General features: G+C 36.6%; 3 protein-coding genes across 4 annotated transcripts; 1 reads left to right on the plus strand and 2 right to left on the minus strand.

Moving 5' to 3' along the window:
* Nucleotides 1–809: 809 nt before the first annotated feature.
* Nucleotides 810–4,293, minus strand: LOC107777505 (uncharacterized). The gene is made up of 3 exons (XM_016597544.2): nt 4,065–4,293; nt 2,869–3,146; nt 810–2,464 (listed from the first exon to the last, which is right to left on the minus strand). Exons 1-3 carry the CDS (start codon nt 4,179–4,181, stop codon nt 1,939–1,941), a joined length of 921 nt encoding a protein of 306 aa, XP_016453030.1. The 5' UTR covers nt 4,182–4,293; the 3' UTR covers nt 810–1,938.
* A 733-nt stretch (nt 4,294–5,026) lies between these two features.
* LOC107777506 (uncharacterized) lies at nt 5,027–10,059 on the minus strand. Of its 2 annotated transcripts, XM_016597546.2 has the most exons (8): nt 9,805–10,058; nt 8,910–8,978; nt 8,343–8,462; nt 8,189–8,263; nt 7,322–7,456; nt 6,789–6,930; nt 5,530–5,710; nt 5,027–5,404 (listed from the first exon to the last, which is right to left on the minus strand). In XM_016597546.2, the coding sequence occupies exons 1-7, from the start codon at nt 10,009–10,011 to the stop codon at nt 5,547–5,549; spliced, it is 912 nt and encodes a 303-aa protein (XP_016453032.1). In that variant the 5' UTR covers nt 10,012–10,058; the 3' UTR covers nt 5,027–5,404; nt 5,530–5,546. The 2 variants fall into 2 exon arrangements, with proteins under 2 accessions (XP_016453032.1, XP_075108659.1); XM_075252558.1 differs by lacking the exon at nt 8,343–8,462 and having other exon boundaries at nt 5,027–5,710; nt 9,805–10,059.
* A 2,616-nt stretch (nt 10,060–12,675) lies between these two features.
* LOC107777507 (uncharacterized) lies at nt 12,676–17,679 on the plus strand. The gene is made up of 5 exons (XM_016597547.2): nt 12,676–12,923; nt 14,329–14,528; nt 15,635–15,736; nt 17,272–17,323; nt 17,401–17,679. Exons 1-5 carry the CDS (start codon nt 12,833–12,835, stop codon nt 17,511–17,513), a joined length of 558 nt encoding a protein of 185 aa, XP_016453033.1. The 5' UTR covers nt 12,676–12,832; the 3' UTR covers nt 17,514–17,679.
* Nucleotides 17,680–23,953: the final 6,274 nt, after the last annotated feature.

The raw sequence follows: 23,953 nt of genomic DNA on the forward strand, positions 1-23,953 counted from the left end.
CTTTTAGTATAATATGATGATGATTTCCTTGCCATTGTTAATATTTGTTTATTGTGTCATTTTTACTGTTCTTGAGCCTAGGGTCTACCTTCATACCTACTCTACCCAGACCCCACGTGTGAGATTGCACTGGGTTTGTTGTTGTTGTATCTAATCAAACACAATAAAATAGAAGGGAGAGAGTATAAAGTCTACGCTTCCAGTCCAGGCGGAATCGCTGTGTTTCTGTACCTTTGCGTTGTCTTTGATTGTAACACTTTAGACCATCTACGCAGTAGAAGTTCAACAGAAAGCAAAAAGAGGAATAAATGAGTGAATATGAAATTTGTGGTCTTTTGTAGTCATATTTTCTAGAATTAAATTGTTCCAAACGTTGAGTTGACTTAAGATTAATTAAATTGTTGCAGTTGTCTTCCCTTTTACCTGCATTTAGCTACTTGCACCAAACCTAATTATACTGAAGTCTATAATTAGAAAAAGAATGCCACTTGCGTAGAAACTGAAAAAAGAGAGTCAGAAATGAACAAATAACTTTAATTTCTGACAGATATCAAGAGTAGTGTGTATAGAACTATCACATATCAATTAAAATTTTGTTATATATTCTATTTTCCACTGTCAATGATATTCTAGCAGATATTTTAACAATAGGGGATAAGATTGAAGTGCAAAACTAATTCGTGTGTTGAGTAATCTGGAGGGCTATAAGAATTTATTTCTAATTCATCAGTTTTCTATTAAAAGAAGAGCATGGTCTGAACAATAAAAATGAGGCAATATATCCATAAGGTTCACAATATTCATGAAAATAGAAGCAAACATGAAATGGAGTATTATTTATTTATAGCATCTGAGGTGATGAACCAGAAGTACAACTACTTATTTTGTGTTACAGCAATCAAGAACCACAAGAGCAAACATAGCATTTTTTTGTTTTGTTTCAGAAAACCACAATCCATGACATTGGGATTCCTATCTTAAGGTCTTGTTCAATGGCCTTGATCTGTTTCCTTTGAGTTGGACATGCAAGAACAATCAGGGCAAGGGCATTCAACTTTCTCATCTATTGTGCTAGTCATGCAAGAGCAATCAGGGCAAGGACATTCTACTGTAGTCAACAGATTTCTTGTTCTTGGGAAGTTCAAATTCACAGTGTATTTCTTGGTTAAGTCACTTGACTCAATGGTTCCCGGAGTTTCAACATGACTCTCAGTCAACTGGCTGGTGCTGAAATAGAAGCAAAGTGCAAAAACCATGAAAAGCAAGGCAACTGAGATTTTCTTAGCCATGGATCCAAAAATTTAAATTAGTCCCTTCTGTAATACTTGTACTAGTGATGTGGATGTTCAAAGCAATTGAGGTGTTGAAATTTATAGTCATAGATTGCTTATAGTGTTCGATTTTAGCATTGAATAATTAGTACTAGCTGCAAGGATATCTATGTTGTATTAGAGTATATGCTTTTTGGAATTAGTGTTTCGGCTGTCTTTTTATAAAATGATGCCAATTTATCTTGGAAGCTTAAGATGGAATTTGATGCCACCTATGGACAAAAGAAAGCATCAATCGAAAAGACTGCAACAACAAACAACAACAACATACCCATGTATTCCCCACAAGTCGGGTCTGGGAAGGGTAGAACGTACGCAGACATTACTCCTGCCTTGTGCAGAGGCTGTTTCCGATTGATCCTCGGCTCAAGTCGATAAAAAAATGCCTAATGAATATTTAGCTTTATGGCATTAATATATCTGACTCTCTGTCATAAGCTGAACAAGGCCTGATTATCAACCACTTTCTGTTATTTTCTGTCAGTGAATAATTTCTACAGATGTTGTTGAAATGAGATTTTCTTATACTTGATAAGAGTTAAATAAAGGAAGTATCGAATTGGCAAGAATTTTATTTCACCAAATAAGACTATTCACAGCAATAGTATCAATTTTCAGAAACTAAGCCATCATGCAGCCAGTTTCTCATCATCAAGAAAGCCTCTTCTGCATCTTTATCGTCGTCTAAAGATTGAGGTCGATGGGCAAAACCATGACCCCGTCCCTCAAAAACCACCATTCTGCAACCATTGGCATTTTTCTCAATCTCCTTCAATACATTTACAGGACAAAGTGAATCGTTGTCACCTGCAATGAGTAGTAGTGGAACCTTAATCTTGCTAGCAACAGATACGTCAGTCCGTGTGCCATAGAATGAGATCCCAACACCAAACTGAGAACCCTGGTCTTGGGCCAATATGTCTATTAATAAGCCACCTCCAAAGCAAAATCCAATGATGCCAAGCTTCTTTGAGATTCCTGCAGCCACAAATTCATTGACCATCCATTTTGTCGATGTGAGGATGTCTCTCACAACCCGTTGTTTGTCTAGGCTACCACGCCATTGCTCAAACGAAGCCTGAGGTTGGTCCTTTCCCCATGGATTGCCACGAAACAGATCCGGTACCAGAACACTGCAAAATTATTCAATAAACACCTTCAAACAACAGAAGGAATTCAATTCAATTCCTAACTAAAAGGGGTTGACATAACAATGAAGCTGAAAACAATATTACTAATGAATATAACTTACACACACTGACAACGTATAAGATAGAACGTATCTGTCTTATTTTTCAGGTTACTAATCTCACTTTTCATGAACGGTTACTTATAGTTATCTTTTATGTGTCCTGATATGTAAAATGAAGTCACAAATCATTATTAATATTCTACAAAAAGAATCAGAACCCAGAAGGAGAAATGTTCATGACCGAGGTTGCTTGTTTGCATCACTTTCTTGCACATGGTATGAAGTAAGGCAACCAAACGAGACACCTTTCAAATAGAAAAGGAATAGAAGGACTAAATTACTTACTTGTACCCATTGCATGCAACACGATATGCAAAATCTCTGGTAAATGAGTCCTCATATCCAAAGATATCAGATAGGAGCAAAATGCCAGTACCATTGTTGTTCTTTACCGCGTTGCAAAGATAAGCACCGATGCTATCAACTCCATCCCCAATGGAAAGCTCAACTCCGTTAACCAATTCACAAGCCTCATCCTCTACTTTCACATTACAGCTAAAGACTTTGCATTTCCTAGGCTTTCTGAAGGATAATGAAAACCCCCAACACTTGACGTAGCTTTTCTGGACAATAACTGAAGCTTGACAGTCGGCCCTTTCTCGACAATTATCAACTTAAACAACACACATTATCAGCATGAACTGAAGTTACAACTTGAAAAGCCACAACTTTGTCTCTTCTTTGTTTACATGCATAACGTATATGTTTTCTCTGATTGGTTTAAGGTACACTAGGAAATTCAAAAGTAATTAAGATTTTCAAGATCAGTACCTATTTCCAGATCTAGGATCGCTTAATTTACCAGCAAATTTACGTAATATTCTATATGTCCGTAGGCCTGTTGCCTTTGGTTAGAGTGCCCTCAATCGAAACATCATATATTCAAAGTTAAAAGAAATCCAGGTCTTGTATTCTCAAATTAACAAGACTTATTCTTTCAATTACATCATCATTCAAAAGTTTCCACTCGACAAACATGTTAAATTTTAAAGCGAGAGTAACAATCCAAGTCCAATTGGCACTATTGTTCCCTTGTTATGGTCATTGCCTATTCCATCATATTTATAAAATGGGCATCCGTCAAATCAGCTAGAGATAGTCCTGCTAAGTAAAGTGACAACAACAGAAAGAGGAATGGACAGTACAAAAAATTGGAAAAAATTGAGAAGAAAATAAAAGAAGGGAGTTCTCAGATTGATAACATCAGCAGCTATCAAGAAATCACTAGTAGACTAGCATAGAAAGCGAGTGTAGTGTGTATTTTGCAATTATTGACTTAAATTCCTGAATTAGCCTGTAGCATTCTGCTTTTCATACCCCAATTTTGCAATGAAGCTAAATACAAATTTCGCTAAAGGTGTTTAAGATTTAATATATATGTATAAGTATAACTATAAGAAGTAATATTTGACCTGTATACACAATATAATTTCTCGACGAAGGGTGTTCAACTGATCATAGCAAAAGCCAGTAAAACCTACCGAAAGTGGAAGATGAAATGGAGCATCAACTGGTGGCAAGAATGTCCCCCTCCTTTTAAGGAGGCTGCTGCTACTACTTGCAGTTGCTGGAGCTGTATACAGAAGGGCTGACTCCATTTTTCCAACTCTCTTGTTTTGGTAAAGCAGGTGAAGATATTAATGTGCTAAATACAGAGAAAAGAGAAAGGTGGCTAGTGGACAATAATAATGCATGGCATGGAGAAAATATCTTTGCCTTCAACAATGAGAGCCTCAAATGTGAAATATCTCAGCACAAATGATACTCATCAATGTTGTCTTTTCTTTGCTTTTTTCTTTTTTCAACTCATTGTTAAAATAAAGAACTATAATTGTGGGACAAAAACACTAGGTAATTTCTGGCCAAATACTTAAGCATTGATGGATAGAGTTACCCGAGACTCGTGCTGGTAGAGGTGGCAGACTGGCAGCTATTTGATAGAATAGTGGAATTGTGTGCAAGTTGACCCGGACGCTAATATAAAAAAAATTATAATAATATCAGTTTAAAATAGTCTAACCCCCGAACAATTTGGGATACAGGGTTTGATTGATGTTGACTGACCTTATCTTTGTCTGCAATAAGATATTTTGCTTTGCTATCGATGGTCATACTAAAACAAAGCTATAACTGGTCATTTGATTACTTTTCCCATAGTAGAAAGGGCCTTCTTTAATCAGTAGGAAAACTGAAACAGTACTCAACTACTTACCTTTCAAAATAGGAGGGAGGATTAGATTTTTCATATTTCTTTTTTATTTAAAAGGTAGTCGCTTTAAAGAATTTTCAACCTTTAAGAAACAAAATAATCAATTATTAACCTCATAATTTTCTCTTAATAAACACTAACCAACATCTAGTGGTTAATATTGGCAACTTAATAATTTGCACTTAATTGTGAATCGTATTCACGACACATTTCTTGTATAAGGATTCGTACCAGTACATAGTAAATGCAAGGATAGTCATTGATAAAGTTCAAATCTGGAACAATTGTAAGCTTCTTTAAAACCATATACAAATTCCATGGCATAAGAATCACTGAATTAATCAGCAACTTGCAGAACAACTTTAGAAAAAAAAAGATACATTCTGAAAGTAGAAATGATGTAACATTAACTTGTGAATATTACATGCTTCGCTTTCCTTCAAATGCCAAAGTCTTGCTCATATAAAGTGAACTAATGATATTAACATTCCTAATAACTGTCCTTGTTTTCTTGATGAAACTGTTGAGGCTCTTCTTTCAACTTGAATATGCATAGATTGACCTGTAACGTCCCTTGCCAAACATTTTGTAGCGTGTTTTCATGATCCTTTGCTGAACAAATATACACACGACCATGTTATGATGTTTATACGGCATCTCTTTCGTTCAACCAAATTTAACGCTCACAACAGGAACCTAGTTCAACATTTCATGCAAAGTTTCATGTAGATAGGAACCTTGTTTAGCAATTCCTTCACGAACGGGAATCTAAAGATTGAATTGCGAGCTTGGCTGCTACCAAGGAAATATTTTCTTGCACATATCCTATGGACTCTTCAAGCCTCTCTAGGGTATCCCTGATGTCCATTGCTCTCAACTTCTTTTTTTGCAGCTTCTGCAACTCTGACTCGGAGGATCCTGTGGGCAAGATTGAAAATAAGTAGGGAATATATTTGATCATCAATTTGCTTTCTTGAACGTCAGACTGCTCTTTATGGTGTCCATCATCAAAATTCATAACTACATATGCCGTCCTATATCTTGTACCACTATTGCAGATCTAATGCATGCAACTTGAAAGAATATTTTGGGACAAAAGGATTACCCTTTTGGTTGAGAGATATTGACGAGGATCGAGAAGTAACCTTCTCTTTTGTTCAACATAGAAACAAGAATGGAGAAGAAATGTTTCTGGCTACTAATAAATATAGTCCCTTTGGTTGTCCCGACACCCTATACTCTAGGAGAGTAGGGATCTTTCTAAAACTCCCCTTTGTTTAGGCACAGATCTAAATATATGTTTAGGTAAATTGAAACACAAAAAAAGGAATGACAAATGGGAGTATTGATGTTCATCTGATAACTTGGAAAGTGTTGTCTCTGTTACATTCCTTCAAGTATTATTTTGAATTGCTCTAACCCGAAACTAACTTGCGTGTTTCAGTATATTTAGATAGGAACTAAACTTTACCTCACCTAGGCGCTGTCTGTCCTATATTAGACATTTGGTAAGGTAGATAAGAGGAGGCAAAACAATAGTCCAGATTTTGGTTTGCCCAACTAAATTTGGTTCAAAGGCATATAATAGTTCAATCCAAGGGGACATTCCAATTCAATGCGAGTTGTTTCACGTTAGTGCAATGTTGAGTTTTGGACGAACAGTGATTACACGTCCGCATGTTTAGATCAAACTAACAAAGCTTGACAGACTTCAGAATGCAGCAGTTATTTAAACAGGAATTGCTGAATCTAAACAAGCAGATGGCAATAATCCTGTTCCAAACCTAGAGCTTAAATATATGCAGAATGTCAGCTTTTAAATTAGTCAAACTATGCAGCAGTTTGAAGAAACTAATCTGAAATATTGCACTCCCATTTATAATTATTATAGCTGGACCTGTAAGAAACATACTACCATTCTATTCAGAAGCTGTGTCAAATCTTAGATGAGGATAGTACATAATGTATAGATATCTTTGGAGACTGAACTACTTACCAGAAACAGGTTGAAGTGCTGCAAAGGATACAAGCTCAGCGAAAGGTGGAATGAAGCTGTTGTCGCAATCCGGAACAGGTGTCTTCTCAGACCATTTCAAAGAGTTTGCAGTTAAAGTTTGCAACAAAGCTTCTTGAGGAGCCTGGAGAAATATATGGTATTTAAGTTTTCACATTTTCAGCCCAGCCCAAGTGAGAACTCAACCTTTCATTGCCAAAACTTTGTTTAATTCAAGTAAATTTGCAACATGAATGAACCTATGCTAGCTTGTTAAAAGTTCTGAACAAAAAGGAGCCACTGTGAGCAAACATAACAAGATAAAGTATCTGCTAAACTTCTACAGAAGGCAGAAGAATATGGAATAATCTAAACAAGATGGAACAATATAATAGCATCAATGCCAAAGACTTGTGCATTTGTCGCAATGTACTTCATAAAAAGGAACAAACTTTTGAAACTTTTAAGAGAGTGCATTCTTCCCGAAGACAAACAGACTGACACACAGAGAGAAGAGAGAAGGGAGAAGGGAGAACCTTTAGCTTTATTTCCAAGCTATTCAAATTACGGAGAGCTTCTTTTATCTCCAAAACTTTGGAACTTAGTTCTGTATCATTGTGTGGAGTGTTGTCCAGCAGTGGTATGACTGCACCTGTCAAGTATGGTTCTGCCTACAAATTATGTCAAAGTGAAGACCTGCTTGGATATTCTGATTGTGAGCATAAGAATGTCTGCAGTACTTAAGTTAATATTTATAGCGAATGATTGCTGACAGAAACAGATTAATAAAGATTCTATAATTACTTATAACATCAAAAATAACATCTCCTACTATTTCCCATCACTAAGCTGAACATTGATTGCATAAGATAAATTGGTCATTACCTCGCTCCATATCCTACTTTTTGACATCTCCTGAAACTGTTTCTAGTATGACACTTAAATTAACAAATACATTTTTTTACGGCCTTTTGGGGAAAAAAGGAGCACACATGTAGAGTGCCAAGACTCAACTTTCTTAAAACGTACGTTGCGCATAACTGGCAAAGAGTAAAGACAACTTTATCGGTAGAAACTCACTAGTCCAGCTCCTTTTCAGGTGTTGAAAGTGTTGAATTATTACAGTACAATACATAAATGAGGCAATACAAAAAGGAATCATTTTGTAGAAAACTCATTATTCCGACTCCTTTGAAATGGTTAAAAAGGTTGAGTGATTCTTTCTACCACCACGTAGTCCAGATAAAAAAAATGCGTCAACACCAAATAGCGGAGTTACTATATCAGGTACTTATGATAGCATGCTGGAGAAATGAATATTGTGTTCATTAACTTACAAGCTAGAAAGGCATTATTTGGGATACAACAATTAGAAAAACCTTTAATAGTGACAAAGAGCTTACCTGTTCAAATTTCAGAATTTTGGCACGGCCTACACCCCTAATAGAGACTAATGCACCAATCTCCAATTTCTCAACCTGCATAGCAAAGTGAAGATTCTCTTTAACTTTGGGTTCTGTTTGATAAATGTTACAGCAGCAAAGTAAGAAAACTAACTTTCTCTATTGCAACCAAGCAACCGTATCTAGCAGCAAAAGATGCTTCTCCTGATGTATCATTGATGGCTATAGGATCTAGAACAAAGTGCACAAAAAACTTCTTCTTCTTGAAAAGAGACTGCAGCAATGAGGAGGAAAAAAACTGTGATTAATGTAGAATGTTTTGATAATCACTGCTCATCAAAATGCTATTGTTCAAGAGAATATGATGGATTGATTGCTTCTCTTCCCGAATTTCAAACAATATCTATTTCACATTTTATACCAATAATTCTCTCATGCAAAGACTGTCGAGGGGATCAAAGTATCTACGACGCAAGCACATTGTGCAGGTGGTGAAATAGTAGGAAATTGTTTTTGAAACAATCATTAATACAGAAAGCTTGCAGCTGTTTTATCTAGATAGTTATGTAGCCATAAGCAATGAGTTATTCGCGTATATACAAATAAAACATATTAGCATGTCATAACTCAAATATGAGTATTAGAGAATGATAAGAAAATACTCAACCATTATCATTATCTTAAATATCACATATGAAGATGAAAAGTTTATATCGTGCACCTCCTCTAACAGCGCCAAGTATCTTGCTTCATACAAGTGTAGTGTCTTTGTCTCTGAAGGGACTAATACCTGCATAACAAAGAGTTCCTAGAGTGACTATCTTTACTTATTTTCACTATCAACCTTAAGATAAAAATACACACTAAAGGAGCGGAGGCAGAAGCTGAGCTGTGGGATCGGCCGAACCCAGTAGTTTTTGCTCAAATAGTGTATTTTATGTTAAGAAATTCATTAAATATGTACAAATATTAAGTTTTAGAACCAAGTCATTAACATTTGAAATCGTCATTCTACAATTCAGAACCCATAAACTTATAATCGTGGCTCCGCCTTTGCACACTAAACATTCTTTAGCTTGAGCTTTCTATTGGTTGCAAATAGCCACAAATTTGACCAGAAAAATGCAAAATCTCAGTACTTAACCTCTCCAGTGTACTTAAAGAAAATGATAAACCAAAATTTATGTAACTTAAATATTTAATTTAGAAAAGACCCTACAAAATATAAACTCCCTCCATTCTAAATTGTTTGGTATAGTTTGATTCGACACGAATTTTAAGAAAGAAATGAAGATTCCCAAAGCGTGTAGTCTTAATGATGTCATAACATTTGTGCGACTATAGTTTATTTCAAAGTTGTGATCTTAAATATGACACAAGATTTATATGACTATAAAAGCTTCTCATTGACGTAAAATGGTACTAAGTCAGTTGTTTCCAAATATAGATATCTATCATTCATTTTTAGAACAGACTAATAACAAAATAGTATCAAACAAATTGGAATAGAGGGAGTAAACATGATATACTAAATGGAGAAAACTCAAATGAGAAACGCCCCAAAAGTGAAAGAAAAAGAGAACCCAGATGAGAAAAACAATAAAAGTAATATTCACCTGGTCAATAGGGAAGGGAAGAAGTGGCAGCTGTAAGGAGGAAGCACAAGTGACAAAACGACATCGTTTCTTATCTAACTGAGGAATTCTGCGAACAGAATGAAATGGAAAGGAGGAGAAGCAAAATAAAATAGTGGTGGAGTTGGGCTGCACCAATTGTGTTTTACTAAAGGTTGATGGATGAGGAAAAGATAAGCTGACATTCATCTTCACTGGACTGCCTCTCGCTCAGTGTTTGAAAACGAATCAAACATTATATATGTAGATGAACGTTTTAATACTTTTTAACATTTCTAAAAAAGAAAAGTTGAAGCCATAATTTGAAACTTTTGAGTTAATTATTCTAATGCAGAACTAGTATTTGAATCTTATGAAGTTTGAAATTATAATCCAGTTAGTGGGTTCTAAATTAATATTTTATATATATTCATTAAATTTCTTAATACAAATACAGAGTTTGAAAAAGAGCTACTGGATTCGGCCTAACCCGCAAACAGGATTGTGGCTCCGCCTCTGTTAATCAACAATTTGTACATAATTTAATATTTTTTTAAAACAAATAAAGGGTTCGGACAAAAGTTATTGGGTTCAACCGAACCCGTATCCGAAAACCTAGCTCCCCCTGAGACTACAGTTTTTGTTCTTGTTTTTTGTTAAGCTTTGATAGTGTGAAAGTGTTACTGCTTGGTGTAATTGTTGTTATATAGTTAAAAGTAGTTAGTAAGAATTCATGTAATCAATTCTAATTTATTTTATATTGAAGAGATATTATTATTTTTTATTAACTTTTTCAATACTGGCAAACATATCACTTATTCTGAACTATTAATTTTATTTAAAATATGTACTACTATTACTTAGTAAATAAGTTATTTACAACACATGAAAACTTTTGACTTCTTTTGGCAATTAGTGATAGAAAGGTAATACTACAAACTTAAACCTTCCAATGTTTTACTGAACTGAGAAGTGTAAATGGCTTGTTCAATGAGTTACGTTATTTTTATTCCATATCAAATTTTTGGCTACTTTATTATGTATAATCAAAATTAAATATTTTCTTATCGTCTCAATAATCTTATTTTTTTTATTGGTACGATTCAATTAATTTTTAGTAATTTATTTTTAAATATTACTTAAGATTCTAATAATTAGCTTTAACATAGCACATAAAAGAATTGAAAAAATATGCACAAGGAGGATACGGAGAAAATGACAAAAATGGTCCTTTCTATATGAGGGTAGTCTTCCTTTAAGTATGCTCATAGTAATTTTCTTCCTTTAAGTTTGTATAAACTTAACACTTTTGGTCTGTGAAAAATTTAACGAATTTTGTCTATTGAATTTGACGGGAACCGTAAAAAAAAGAAAATTTAGAGGTATAATCTCACATATATAGGTATAAATGATTTTGTAGTTTTTGTTATTTTTGGTATATTTCTAGAGTATGATGTAGTTTTTTAACGTCTAATTTTTACTTTTTTTGTATAATTTTTTTGTTTCTAGTGCAATTTTAATTATGCATTTTGAAAGATTTGATAGAGCTTTCCAAGTGTTTATAGCCTGGTTGATCAAGTTTCTTTGGCTGCTTTTTTTATTGTTGTTAAAAGTGTTTTTTTTTAGGTGTTCGGACAAACCTTTGAAAAGAAAAAAAGTGCTTTTGAGTAGAAGTAGAAGCAGTTTTTGAGAAGTAGAAAAAAATAGTTTCGCTTCAAAGGCACTTTTTGAAAAGTACTTTTGAAAAAAATACACTTCGAAATATTTTTTAAAAGTTTGGTCAAACACTAATTACTACTCAAAAGTACTTTTTAAATTAAATAGCCAAACACAAACTACTTCTCCCCAAAAGTATTCTTTTTTGAAAAACACTTTTGTGAAAAGCACTTCTCAAAATAAGCAGATTTTAGAAACTTGGCTAAACATGTTATTAACGTTAAATCTTTTTATCATAGTTATTATCAAATCTAACAAATAGAGTTCCTTAAGTTTCACGGAGACCAGAACTATTAAGTTTTACTCCCTCCAGTCCACAATAAGTAATTATTTTACTTTTTTATTTTGGTCCAAAATAAGTAATCATTTTACCTTTTTATTTTGGTCCAAAATAAATGTCTATTTACATAATCAAGAAGGAATTAATTTTATTTTTTAAAATTTGCCCTTACCGTCACATAGTCAATGTAACAATTAATTAAGGTTAATTTAGTGAATACATTTTTTTTTCTCTAGGACTTCGTATTTTCTTAACGGGTGTGTCAAAGATAAAACGGAAAAAGTTCAAATATGCCCATGTACTATACGAAATTGAGCACATTTACCCTTCGTTAATACTTTAACTCAAGAATGCCCTTACCATCACATAGTCAGTCCATATATGCCCTTACAGTCACATAATTAGTCCATATATGCCATTTTCGAAACGGAATCAACTCAAACTAGTGTTTGTAATAATAAAAAAGAAATAATATTTGTAATACACTTTAATACAATTAACGAAAAAACTAATTAGTTTGGGTGGATTCCATTTCGAAAAGGCATACATGGACCAACTATGTGACGGTAAGGGTATTCTTGAGCTAAAGTATTAACGAATTATAAATGAGCTAAATTTCATATAGTATAAGGGCATATTAGACTTTTATCGAAGATAAAATAATTACTTATTGTGCACCGGAGGGAGTATCAAACTTAAAAGGGATTATTTTGAGCATACCCTTAAACATAAGCGACTATTTTTGTCATTGCGAGGATTTCCTTTGAGCTTAAACCAAAGGGAGCAAAGTGTAGTTTTCAGAAAACTAAGGGGTAAACTTCGAATAAAAGTTTCTCTTCGGACCTTCTTCATCAATTCTTACTTGTTAAGAAAATTCCAAGTTTCAAGACGAAACACCATTGAGGGCAATCACAATAAACTACTGGATCCACTGAATTTTTTTGAATGCTTAATCAAACCCACAACAAAAATACATATAATTTGTATAAAGAAAGAGGAAGAGAAAAAAAGCAAGTGATTGTATAAAAAAGGAAAATGGATGGACCACCAGAGAATGATGTTTGTTCAATATGCCATGGCAATTTCCATGTCCCTTGTCAATCCAATTGTTCCCATTGGTTTTGTGGTGAGTTCTTCTTTTTTTTCTTCATCTTTTTTATTATTTATTTGGTGTTTATAACTTGCTATTATGTTGCTGAAATTGGAGTTGAAGATATTTTTTTTTGGTTTTCTCGATGAGAAATGTAGAATGGTGAAAAATTGAGAGTTCCCCATTTGCTTATATTAGGAAATTAAGCAGTTCTTGTATTCTATTGTGGCAAAATTTACATATTGTTTTCATAGGTTTTTATTCTCTTGATGGAAAATGGGAACAAACGTTACTGAGTGACCCACTTGCTTATATTGCAGATTTTTGTAATTGATATTTGGAAAAAAAATATCAGATTGTTTTAATGGGTTTGGCTGAGAAACTCAATTTCAATTTGAGATATACCATGTTTTTTCTTTTCATTTTTGCGTTAGTGGAAGATGGGGTAAAGTGAGAAATTGAGAGTAATATACTTGCTTATATTGAGAAGTTAAACAGTTTTTCTCTTTAGTTATGGAAAACCTCAGATTGTTTTTGTTGGCTTTGAGTGAGAAATCCCTTTTCAGTTTGAATATACGTATACGTACACATCATTTTTTTTTAGTGTGTGTGTGTACACTTTTGATATGTAATGTATGTGTTTATACAATTAGGGCACTTAAATGCACCCACACCAAATATGTGTTGGGTCGTCATGGGTGTGGCAAGGATTTTGAAGGATCTGACTCTAAGCAAGGTAGAATGAATCTCATGCTTTCCTTCCTTAAAAGACTCAATATTCAAATGATTACGAAGCCTCTAAATGTTACCCAAACACTAGTTTTTGCTTCTTGACCTGAAACGGTTTTGATGTTTCCCTCTTCTCTTTTGTTTTGTCAAGAGTCTCTCTCTTGTTCAAAAGAATGTTCTTTAGACCTATATTCCCCTCTACTGAGGACCTTAGGAATTGCTGAACTCCAGTAGCTGATCAGAGTTTGTAAAAAATTATGTCTCTGTGAGGCGTGAAGAAGTTCTAAGAATTCTGATGTCTCTTGTTACCAGGATTCTCCTAAAAAAAAGAAAAAAAAAGGAATGGAAATCAGTAATATTTCCTTGGATGCAGTCAAGGACATTTTCCTTGGCTTGTTATTGAGGACATTTTCCTTGGCTCGTTATTGAATCAACAGGTTTCCCTTTATAAAACAATATTTAGCGTGCAATAGTATTTTCTAATTATAATAATAGCTGTCAAGTAATTGGGTTAGTGATACCTAAAGGACTTCTGTGCCACTAAGATGTTAAATATAAACTTAATTAAGAATGCATAGAATTGATTCAACTGAAAGCATCACGTACTAGTGTTATATAAAGGTTTTCTGCGGGTATGTGCTGATGTTTGCTACTTTCCTTCACAAATATGAGTATGTGTACTAAATTCTAACCTTGGCTTCCTCCTTTCAAGCTAATTGCATTCTACAAGTTTGGGATCATGGATCTGCCCTTCAAGCATGTAAGTGTCCATTATGTCGCCGTCCAATTACGTTGTTGGTTCCTAGTGATTCTGCATCAAGGTTGCACCGAGATCCTGTAGTTCCTGAGGTTTTACGAAGGATTGAACACTATAACCGGCATTTTGGCCAACATAACAGCAGCCTTTTCCAGGTAATTGGCATGTCACCATTGCATTTCCTTTTCTTCACATGATTTTCTGCTACACTTTCTATCAGCAACTAATCTTTTAGCAACAACTTTTCCTTTTTCTCTTTGTTTTCTTTTTTCATTTTTTTGGGATGCGGTGGGGAGGATTTTATTATTTTCTTCTATTATTGTAAGTCGTGCACTCAACCTAAAATTGTTGCTTGGGTTGACATTCTTGAACAATTCGAGGAAGCATGGGCTGAAAAGTTAGGGGGAGTATGAGTTGGAAACTAGTTTCTAGTAAGGGTGAGTTTGTCTTGCACCTTGAATAGTTGAGACACCACTCATTTGGCCATTTGGGTGTTGGAAAATTGTTTCTTATGGTTATATTTGGGAAACAGTTGTTGAGGTGTGACTGCTGTAAAGACTATGCATAGAAGTGCCCCTGTACCAGACTGCTAGTATACTTGGCTAATGATTTGTTTATGTTCTGCTCCAGCTTCGTATTTGTGTTTGTTGAGGTCTATTTTGACAAATTTGCAATGCTATCTCTTAAATGAATAGCCATCTTTGTCTCCTTCGAAGAATAATGCACTGGTCGCTATTCTCATCTTCATGGAAACCAGCAGAGGAGATCGATCGAGCATTAACTTTTTGACTTACTTGGGTGCTACAGATTAGGGCCTGTTAGGATTTTTTTTTTGATGACCGAGAAATCCGTCTGGGGTCGATCCTTTGGACCAATCGCAGCCTTCGAAACTAGATGGATAATGGGCCCACCCCTCTACCCTTCTCCACTTAAATACCAGGCTTTGCTTTGCATGGTGTGGGGGCTTGAACCTGTGACCTAAGACACAAATCCACCACCCTTTGCCACTTGAGCTAGGCTCTAGGGGCAAGAAAGATGTTGTATCTACGAGAAAGAGAACCATGCTCCATTGAGAGGTTTCCGATTTTTCTAGTACTTCTTTTCACCCTGTGTATAACTTGCCTGATGCATCTATAGCCAATGTAGTTTCACCTTTCTGTTAAGAATTCGATTATTAGTCCTTGTGCATCTTATAACATGTAAACTGACCACAAATGTTGATCCTCAGTTGAAAGATGATATATGGTCTTTGTTTTGACAGAGAGTGCGAGATCTTCCCTTTCTCCTCAGGAGATTGCTGCGAGATATGACAGATCCTCAAAGATCTCTTCCATTTGTCATCAGGGCACGTGTCTATTTGGCAGTTAAGTTTTCTTCCCTATTGCACCGACTACCACTTCGCCATTCTTGTTCTCCTCTGTTGTTCTTCTTTATATTTTTGTTTCCTTTTCTTTTAGAGAGGTAGTATATCTTTCTATGTAGAACATTTTCCTTTAATCTCAATTTATTTTCTTTCAACTCAAAGCTTTTCAATCTTCTCCATTAACAGTAAGATCTATGCTTCTGTTGCATTACTATATTTTTGTTATGGTCTAAGTACAGCAGGCACTATAGTACATTATCATTTGGAGTATGATAATAGATGTATGCTGGGGTGAGAGATGGCGGTATTTTGTTTGCTTTCCGTCAAGCATTTCTTGCAGAAAGTAGGTTCTAAACATCTCTGCTGTCTGCATGCCACATCATTTTAGAATGATGATCTGGATACTAGAGGGAACATAGAGGGAGTTGTGTAATAAAAATAGATGTGCAAGCCATGAGTTATATGTAATTTCAGTTGTCTCGTTCACATTAGATTAGCTGAATTGGATGTTTAATGCAGTCAATCACAAATAGTCTCTTTTAAAGAGTGTAAACTTTTTAGATGATGTGCAATAGAAATCAGAAGGTGACAAACTAGTTTATATTAGGTTCTGAGGGATGACAGAACCACTTATGTATCTCTCCTATGCTAGTTTGATGACAAAATCATAAATCGGCACTTTATTGAATACTACAAGAACAGTTAGCAGTGTTTGAAGTTTATGTTTGACCATTTGCCGACATTCACTAAAGGACCCTTTAAAAATTAGGATGCGTTTCCCTGTGTTCTCCCTTGGGTGTTAGACTAGGATGGAGTCCTTTTCACCTAAGTTGCTCGAACTCTTCACTTTCAGTGCCGTACCCGTGTCGACACGACGTGGGTGTGGGTATGGGTGTGGAATCCGTGTCGGATCTGGTCAACCGATTTTGGGTACTTTGACCAAAATCAACGAAGAAATTTGGGACAGATACAATGATTTTTGAAAACAAATCAAAAGTTAGGGTGATATGGAAGAAAATGGAATACCTTGTATATATAAATTTCTATGTCTGTCCTTTTCCTTTTATTTCCTTGTAAAATTCTACTCTTGTTCAATATTTTCTCCTTCTCGGAATACCTTGTAAGTTTTTCACATAATTATGTCTCGTAATTTAGACATATTTTTATAACTCTATTTTTAAATAATTGAATTATTTTTAGCCGAATCCCCGCACCTGTATCCGTACCTCTAGATCCGCATCCCCGAATCTTTAAATTTAGATCGTGAAGGATCTGACCTCTAGATCTGCACCCGTATCGGACACCCGCACCCGAGTCCGAGCAACTTAGCTTTTCACAGCAGTCATCTTGAACCCAATTCTCCTAAGTAACTTGGAGAATTAAAACTGGTAAATTGAGTTTGTGTTCATCAGTTTATTGAAAAATAAAAAACAAAAATTAATTAAAAAGACCTGCCGAGGGATGGAAGTCGTTAACGTTAACCTTTCCCATCTCTATATCTTACATAGATTGTCTAAATATTTTTTGATTTGCAGGTAATTTTAAGTGGAATATACGTTCTTAGCCCCGTGGACATTATCCCAGAAGGTAAAGGTTGAATTTTTCTCTCCAATAACGTTACCGTGTTGTTCAGTTTATGACGATTCTTGTTTCCCTTTCTGCAGGAATTTTGGGTATAATAGGTTTACTAGATGATCTGATCATCATGTTCATCTGTTTCCTGCATGTTGCTGCTCTGTATAGATCAGTACTTCTGTTTCGCCATGGAGGTTCTTAAACACTAGCATCACACGACAACTGCAAAAAATGAAGAAGAGACAGATCATGCCAGAGATGACAACATTTGCTTGTTTCGTTTATTTTACTCATTCTATTTGTATTTTTGACACATGACCAAGCTCTGCAGTACTTGTGGAATTGCAAATATAACTCGTTGCAGTCGATGACACCTTGTCATACTTGGAACAATTCTATCATCTGACGTTGTTGACTCAATCCTCGTTAATTAGCATCTATTTGGACGACACCCAGATACATATTCCAACATCCTATTTAACTCATCCATGGATCCAAGCCAAGCACATCTTCGGGCACTCAAATATAAAAGCTTTATACAGTTTGTTGAAGAATGTCTACATATACAGGTTAGCATTAATGTTAGCAGTTTTTGGCTCCAAAAATAGCTGGTCCTTTGCAGCACAACCTTGTCGTCGTGTTCATGTTGTTGTTGATCCTCAACATCCATCTGGACAACACTCAGATACATCTTCTAACATCCGCTTTAACTCATCCAAGTCCATTATATCCCATGGATCCAAGCCAAGCACATCTTCAGGCACTGACTGATTAAAGCTAATCAAATTCATTTGAGACATATCAGCCACATTTGAATGTTCCACATGCGCTGAATTGCTCTACTTATCAGGCACCGACTAATCAAAATTATTGAGCCCAATGTCACCTCTGGTTCTAGTACTGCTGCTAACGGCTCAACAATATCCACTGCTACATCAACCTCGGGTACACCATCTAATATCTGATTTAAGTCGTCCAATTCCTATCCATCCCATTGATACAAATCATCAGGCACTGCTAGTTCTGGCATCTCAAAAGTAGTCCCTTCAGCTAGTTTGTCAACACTATTATTCATCATCATTGATTCTTGAAAAGCCATTATTTCGGAGTGTTCCAAATTCTTGCACATATTATAATAACATTTGCAAGTATTAATAGCCAACAAGTCATCAACAGAACTCGTTACCTCATCAGTTCTATCGGAAACATTATTAAACGTCGTGATTGTGGAAGTTTCGGATGAACTGTTAACGTGCTTCAGTTTCTTGATGGCGCAGAGAACATAATCTCTACAGTCTTGGTCGAACTTGTGAAGAATAACCTTAGAAAGCTCGTACTCCTTCATGAGCCAATGTCCATCTTTCTGATCTTCAGGGTAAAACTCTTTATTTTTGTAAGACAAATTTGTCTTGGATCCAATATTAACCACCGAAGATGCGTTTCCCATATTTTTGTAGTGAACTGGTTTGCCCTTGTTGTCCTGTTTCCAAGTGCCCTTGTTTCTGACAGAACGATGAATACTCGCGTTGCTTTTCTTCTTCAGCTTTGTGATGAAATAGCGATAATTGGTGTTGTCATCGTCATCACTAGAGTGTACATAGGTCGGGTTGGTTCTAATTTTTTAATTACCAAACCAAATCATTATATCGGGTTATTAAATCTAAATAACAAACCAAACCAATAAAAATTGGGTTTTTTAATCTCGGATTTTTCGGGTTTCCACCCCATAAAGTCTTCATAGCACAAAACGTAAAATTTGTGCTCCAAATATTTCTTTAATCCTAGTAAGATAGAACTATATAAGGTGTTTTTTAACAAAATAACATAAATATGAGATGAGTCATGACATTGTACTAAAATATTCAACAATAAAGATAATAAAATTGCATAAAATAAATATTATTAATAAGCCATAATGAAAAAAAATATAATTTAAAATTACGACTAATAAGTACTATTATTTACATGACTAACCACTAAAAGAAAAATAAGTTATAAATTTTATCTAAACCATGAAAAAACTAAAAAATAGATATCCAACACTATTTTCATTCATAGTACAATAATTGAATTGAATATTTTATTAGCATTAGTATTAATTTGATTTTGGTTTAGGATTTATTTGAGTTACTAACATTTATGGACTATAAAACTTATTGGAGCATCCAAATATTATAAGCCCAAGCTTGAAATAATACGTTAAAAGATAAAACTATGAAAAAGTTTAAGAAATATTTATAAACTACACTACAATAAATTTTTTTATGTATTAAATATATTTAAAACTTCTATACATATAATATCGGGTTGGTTTGGTTTCGGTTTAACTTTTTTTAGTTAAAACCAAACCAAACCAAATATGGTCGGGTTTTTTTTTCAACACCAAACCAAATCAAACCAAACTATGGTCAGATTTTTTTTTTTTCGGTTTGACTCGGATTATCGGGTTGGTGCGGTTTGTCGGTTTCATTTGTATACCCCTAATCATCACCACAGGGTACTCCGTTGTCGTAAATCTCCCAAGGTTCTTGTTTGCCATAGACATCAACGTTAGTGGTGATAAATCCAGAATCATGCATCTCTTGTCCAGCGACGAATCTCAACAAGAACATAAGTCCTTCTGAATCGGTGGGACGGAAACGGAAACCCTCTTGACCAACCTGTTGTAACTGCTCCATAAGAACGTAACTTTGTTCTGAATATTTTACCTTTGAATGACAATGAAACAAAATTAAACTGGGAAGAGAGCGAATGAGGTTTGCGAGTATTACACTAAATTTATAGATATCTGTACCTCCGTTTATGAAATTATTTCTTAGGCACCAAGTAGGGCTTACATTCTGTTCACCCTAAAAATTGAGTAACAATTAAACTTATATTGTGGTTTTAAGGATATATGATTTAAACCGGTACCAATTGATAAACAACAAATTAAATAAATAAATTGGACAATAAAATAAATCAAACCGGTCTGCGAACAATACCTCGACCTCGATTCGAGATAGTCTCGAGGTTAGTTAATAAAAACAGTAGAGGATGGAACAAACATCGATGAACAATAGGTAAAACAAAGAAAGCAGTGTATGTGTATATTCTTATCGGTGAATAATGATTGTCCTCTACAAGTGAATGAGATCCCTCTTTATATAATAGAGGAATCCTAAATAAGGTACAACTCTAATAACGGAAGTAGATCCCATGATTGACACTAATAACCGCTTTGATTTGATCTGTTTCGGAATTTCCGCCATGATCTTCGACCGGTTACTGATTTCTCGCCATTCCGTTATTACGCCTTACTCGAAGTCAGTCATGCTTGATCTCGATTGTTGCTGGCCTCGATCTCAATGAACACTTCGATCTCCAGGCTTGATGTTCTATCTTTGAGCTCGAGCGTGATCTATTATGCGGATACCCTCGAGGCAACTCTCCTGCCAACGAAATCAGGTATGCCCGATTTCGACCGTATACAGATAGTCCCCTTGTTTTTTGGAGTGTAACGAGAAGAAACGAATTCGAGACTTCGATTTAATACCTCGATCAATTATGACGTCAACATCGTGACGTAAGCGACAAAAGCGATTGAAGCGTCACGTCTGCACAGTTCCCAAGGTCATTAATTAACGCCAGTTGATGGTCGGCCACCAATAGTTTCAAACCATCAAAGTGGCTATTATAAATAGACCACCTTCATAATCTTCTCAAACTTTACTTTCAAACTTCTTCTAATCTTCAAAAGCTCTTCTATTTTCTTCAAGTTCATCAACTTTGCCGGTTTCCGTTTGCCAATCTCTTATTAAAACACAAATTCTGCCTTCTTCTTTCTTAAACCTCATATAGCAATGGCACAAACATCAAAGACCATTCCTCAAGAATAAAAGGCCTCCTCACCGCGGCCGACCGATGACAAAACACCGGTGGAGCCACGTATCGAAGAGTGCATCTCCGGGCCATGTGAACTTACTTCCGACTTTAAAGTCGAAAAACCCTCTTCGGTTCCTGGCTGATGCGAGCCCATGTCTAGATACATCTGTTCGATATCTGAAGGCGATCTCGAGCAGGTGAAAAAAGACTGCCACTGGGAGAATAAAGAGGTGGTGATTCCTACCCCGAGGAGGACATCACCACTCATGTGAAAGGGTTCTTACGTGTGTATACTTACCCTTTCATACTGGGTTCCGTCAATCCTGTCATAATCAACTTCTGCCGCCAATACCGGGTAACCCTAGGCCAGATCTACCCCTCTTTTTGGTGCATTATAATTTTGCTCAGATTCTTCTCGAGCAAGGTCGAGGGGATGCCTTTCACCCTCGATCATCTCATTAGGCTATACAACCCCCATCTTTATCGGGGCAGACTGATAAGGCTTCAGCGCCGGGCCAAGAAGGTGCTGTTCTCGAGTATAGACGAGGACAAGGACCGAGGATGGATGGGCCGGTTTGTCCGAGTCAGGACCTCCGACTTAATCCCCGCCGAGAAGATGCCATTCCCCGAAGAATGGAACATGAAGCGTAAGTAGAACCTCACCGATAACGTTTGATTACTTGTTATGTTTCCTTTACCTCTTCTCATCTATATTCTTCTTTATGTTGCAACTTCCCCCTGGTTTCCTGGTGCAGTCCCAAACCTTGCAGGTTGGGTTCGACAATTGGTTTCAACCTCTTCGTATGCTGAGCGCTCGTTGCGCGATTTGGCCAAGGGTCGATGGGAGGCCAAAACTCATGGTAAGTTCCCCTGTCCGTGTTTGATGCTTTCCTGTGAAATACTTCTTTTTAACTTGATTTCTTCTCATACAGGTCTTGGAGATAATATCGTCATGAGTCCCGAAACCGACCAAAGATAAGAAAAGGAGAAGGGCCTCGCCTCCAGATACCCCAAAGCCCATGAAAAGTAGGGTTCGAAAGTCGAAGACTGATCCTGCCGTTCTGTCTACCGATGTAGTCCAAACTCTACGAGATGAAGACGAGGAGGGAGAAAATGTTGACTGCCTACTGGTGGCACGGAAGAGGGAAGGAATCGAAGCTTCAAGAACTACTGAGAAGGTGATAGTCAAGGAGGTTCAGCCGCAGACCGAGGTGATCTCGGAGGAAGGTCCGAGTAGAGACCCCGAGTCATCGGGTGTTGATGATGCCTCCTGCCGTGATGAGCAACCGGCGGGTGTGCCCAAAGGGTCTAGTTCTAAGGCCCTTCAAAGAGAAGAGAATGCTTCAAGTGACTCGCTCGGGGCAATTAACATTGATGATTCACCGCCCGGCCCCACATTTTCTGAGGGGCAGTTTTGGGATGCCCGGTCCATGGGGACCCCCGATGTGGGACGGCCCCCGAAGGGGATGATATATTTCGTGGCTGGTTCGCGGGGGTCTATGATGTTCCCGACCTGGATGCATCACTCATTTTTGATGAGGCTCAGCGGCTTCTGAACCAAGTGAGTTTTATCCCATGTTACCATGCTTGCGTTTGTTCTTATTTCTCTAAGTCTGATTTCCTTCCTTTCTATACAAGCTATGACACTCCATCGAGAAGCATCCTCCAAATACCGAGCTGAGCTGGCCCGATGCGAGGCTGTTCTCAAAAAGCTTACGGAGGAAAGAGACCTTCAAACTCCTCTATGTGCAAAAAGAAGAGGAGATCATGAGTATTCGAGCCGAGCTGACAAGAGCTCATCAAGATCAGACTGAGCTCATTGAACGGGTAAAGTAAATTTTTGGGAGCTTGTTATGTATTAACATGATATTGGCGACTAACACTTTGATCCTGCAGGTTCAACAGAAGGCCGAATTGGTTGAGCAGCTTCGTGAGGAGGCCAAGATGAAAGAGGCAGAGACTTTGGGGTGGAAGCAGAACATGTACTGTCTCGCCTCAGAGAAATATGCGGTTCGGGCCCAACTGTCTTCGGTTGAGCATAAACTCCAAAGTGTGAAGAAGGAAAACTTGGCCCGAGCCTAAAAGGTTGTAGAGCTCGAGGCTCGGTTGGCCGCTGAGCTTGTAAGGGCCACATCTGAGGCAGAGGCGCTCGTGGCCTCCTACCGAGCCGGCGCTGAAGACGCTAACACCAGGGCAAAGGATATTTCTGACGCTGCTGAGGTTAGATTGTCCCGTGTTGTCGAGCACGCTAGGCGCCAGTCTCAGAGAGAGACTCTTGAGGAGGTACATACTCGTGGCTTCGACCTCACGGCTGATATCGAGAGTGCAAAGGTTTTGGAGGACGAGGCCGGAGCTTTGCTTTCCGATAATGAAGACTCTTCGAGTGGATCCGAGAACGGAGGAGATGAAGATGAAGCTCCCGAAGATGCGGCTCCCGAGGCAGACTATGCACTTAGGATTCCTTTTCTTTTTGTGTAAGACCCTGTGTGGTATTTGTAAATACTTTGCATATATGAAAGATTCCCTTTCTTTTCGTTTCGTCTCCGATTTCTGATTTATGATAAATTCTGTTTTGCCTTTGACTTGTGAAAACTTTGTTGCAATAGGGTTGCTGTAGCCTCTATAATCGAGTGAGCAATAGCTCAAACTCAGAGTAGAACAAACCCTTAGGTTTTTTTAGCTAAGTGAGGGCGAGTTCCCGAGCTCAACAATATGTTCGGGATTTTGATTTTGGATGACTTGATCGAAGCCGAGTTCGAGTAAGTTTCAAACTCACAG

The sequence above is a fragment of the Nicotiana tabacum genome, chromosome 4 (genome assembly GCF_000715075.1).
Source record: "Nicotiana tabacum cultivar K326 chromosome 4, ASM71507v2, whole genome shotgun sequence".
NCBI lineage: Eukaryota > Viridiplantae > Streptophyta > Magnoliopsida > Solanales > Solanaceae > Nicotiana > Nicotiana tabacum.

Excerpts from the sequence above, each read along its gene's own strand:
- LOC107777506 (XM_016597546.2), bottom strand. The coding sequence starts at position 10,011 with ATGAATGTCAGCTTATCTTTTCCTCATCCATCAACCTTTAGTAAAACA. Across the intron at positions 8,979-9,804 it reads TTCCCTTCCCTATTGACCAG|GTATTAGTCCCTTCAGAGAC; the intron begins GTGAATATTACT and ends TTTGTTATGCAG. Across the intron at positions 6,931-7,321 it reads GCTTGGAAATAAAGCTAAAG|GCTCCTCAAGAAGCTTTGTT; the intron begins GTTCTCCCTTCT and ends ATATTTCTCCAG.
- LOC107777505 (XM_016597544.2), bottom strand. The coding sequence starts at position 4,181 with ATGGAGTCAGCCCTTCTGTATACAGCTCCAGCAACTGCAAGTAGTAGC. Across the intron at positions 3,147-4,064 it reads CATTTCATCTTCCACTTTCG|AAAAGCTACGTCAAGTGTTG; the intron begins GTAGGTTTTACT and ends GTTATTGTCCAG. Across the intron at positions 2,465-2,868 it reads GTTGCATGCAATGGGTACAA|TGTTCTGGTACCGGATCTGT; the intron begins GTAAGTAATTTA and ends ATAATTTTGCAG.
- LOC107777507 (XM_016597547.2), top strand. The coding sequence starts at position 12,833 with ATGGATGGACCACCAGAGAATGATGTTTGTTCAATATGCCATGGCAAT. Across the intron at positions 12,924-14,328 it reads TTGTTCCCATTGGTTTTGTG|CTAATTGCATTCTACAAGTT; the intron begins GTGAGTTCTTCT and ends CCTCCTTTCAAG. Across the intron at positions 15,737-17,271 it reads GGGCACGTGTCTATTTGGCA|GTAATTTTAAGTGGAATATA; the intron begins GTTAAGTTTTCT and ends TTTGATTTGCAG.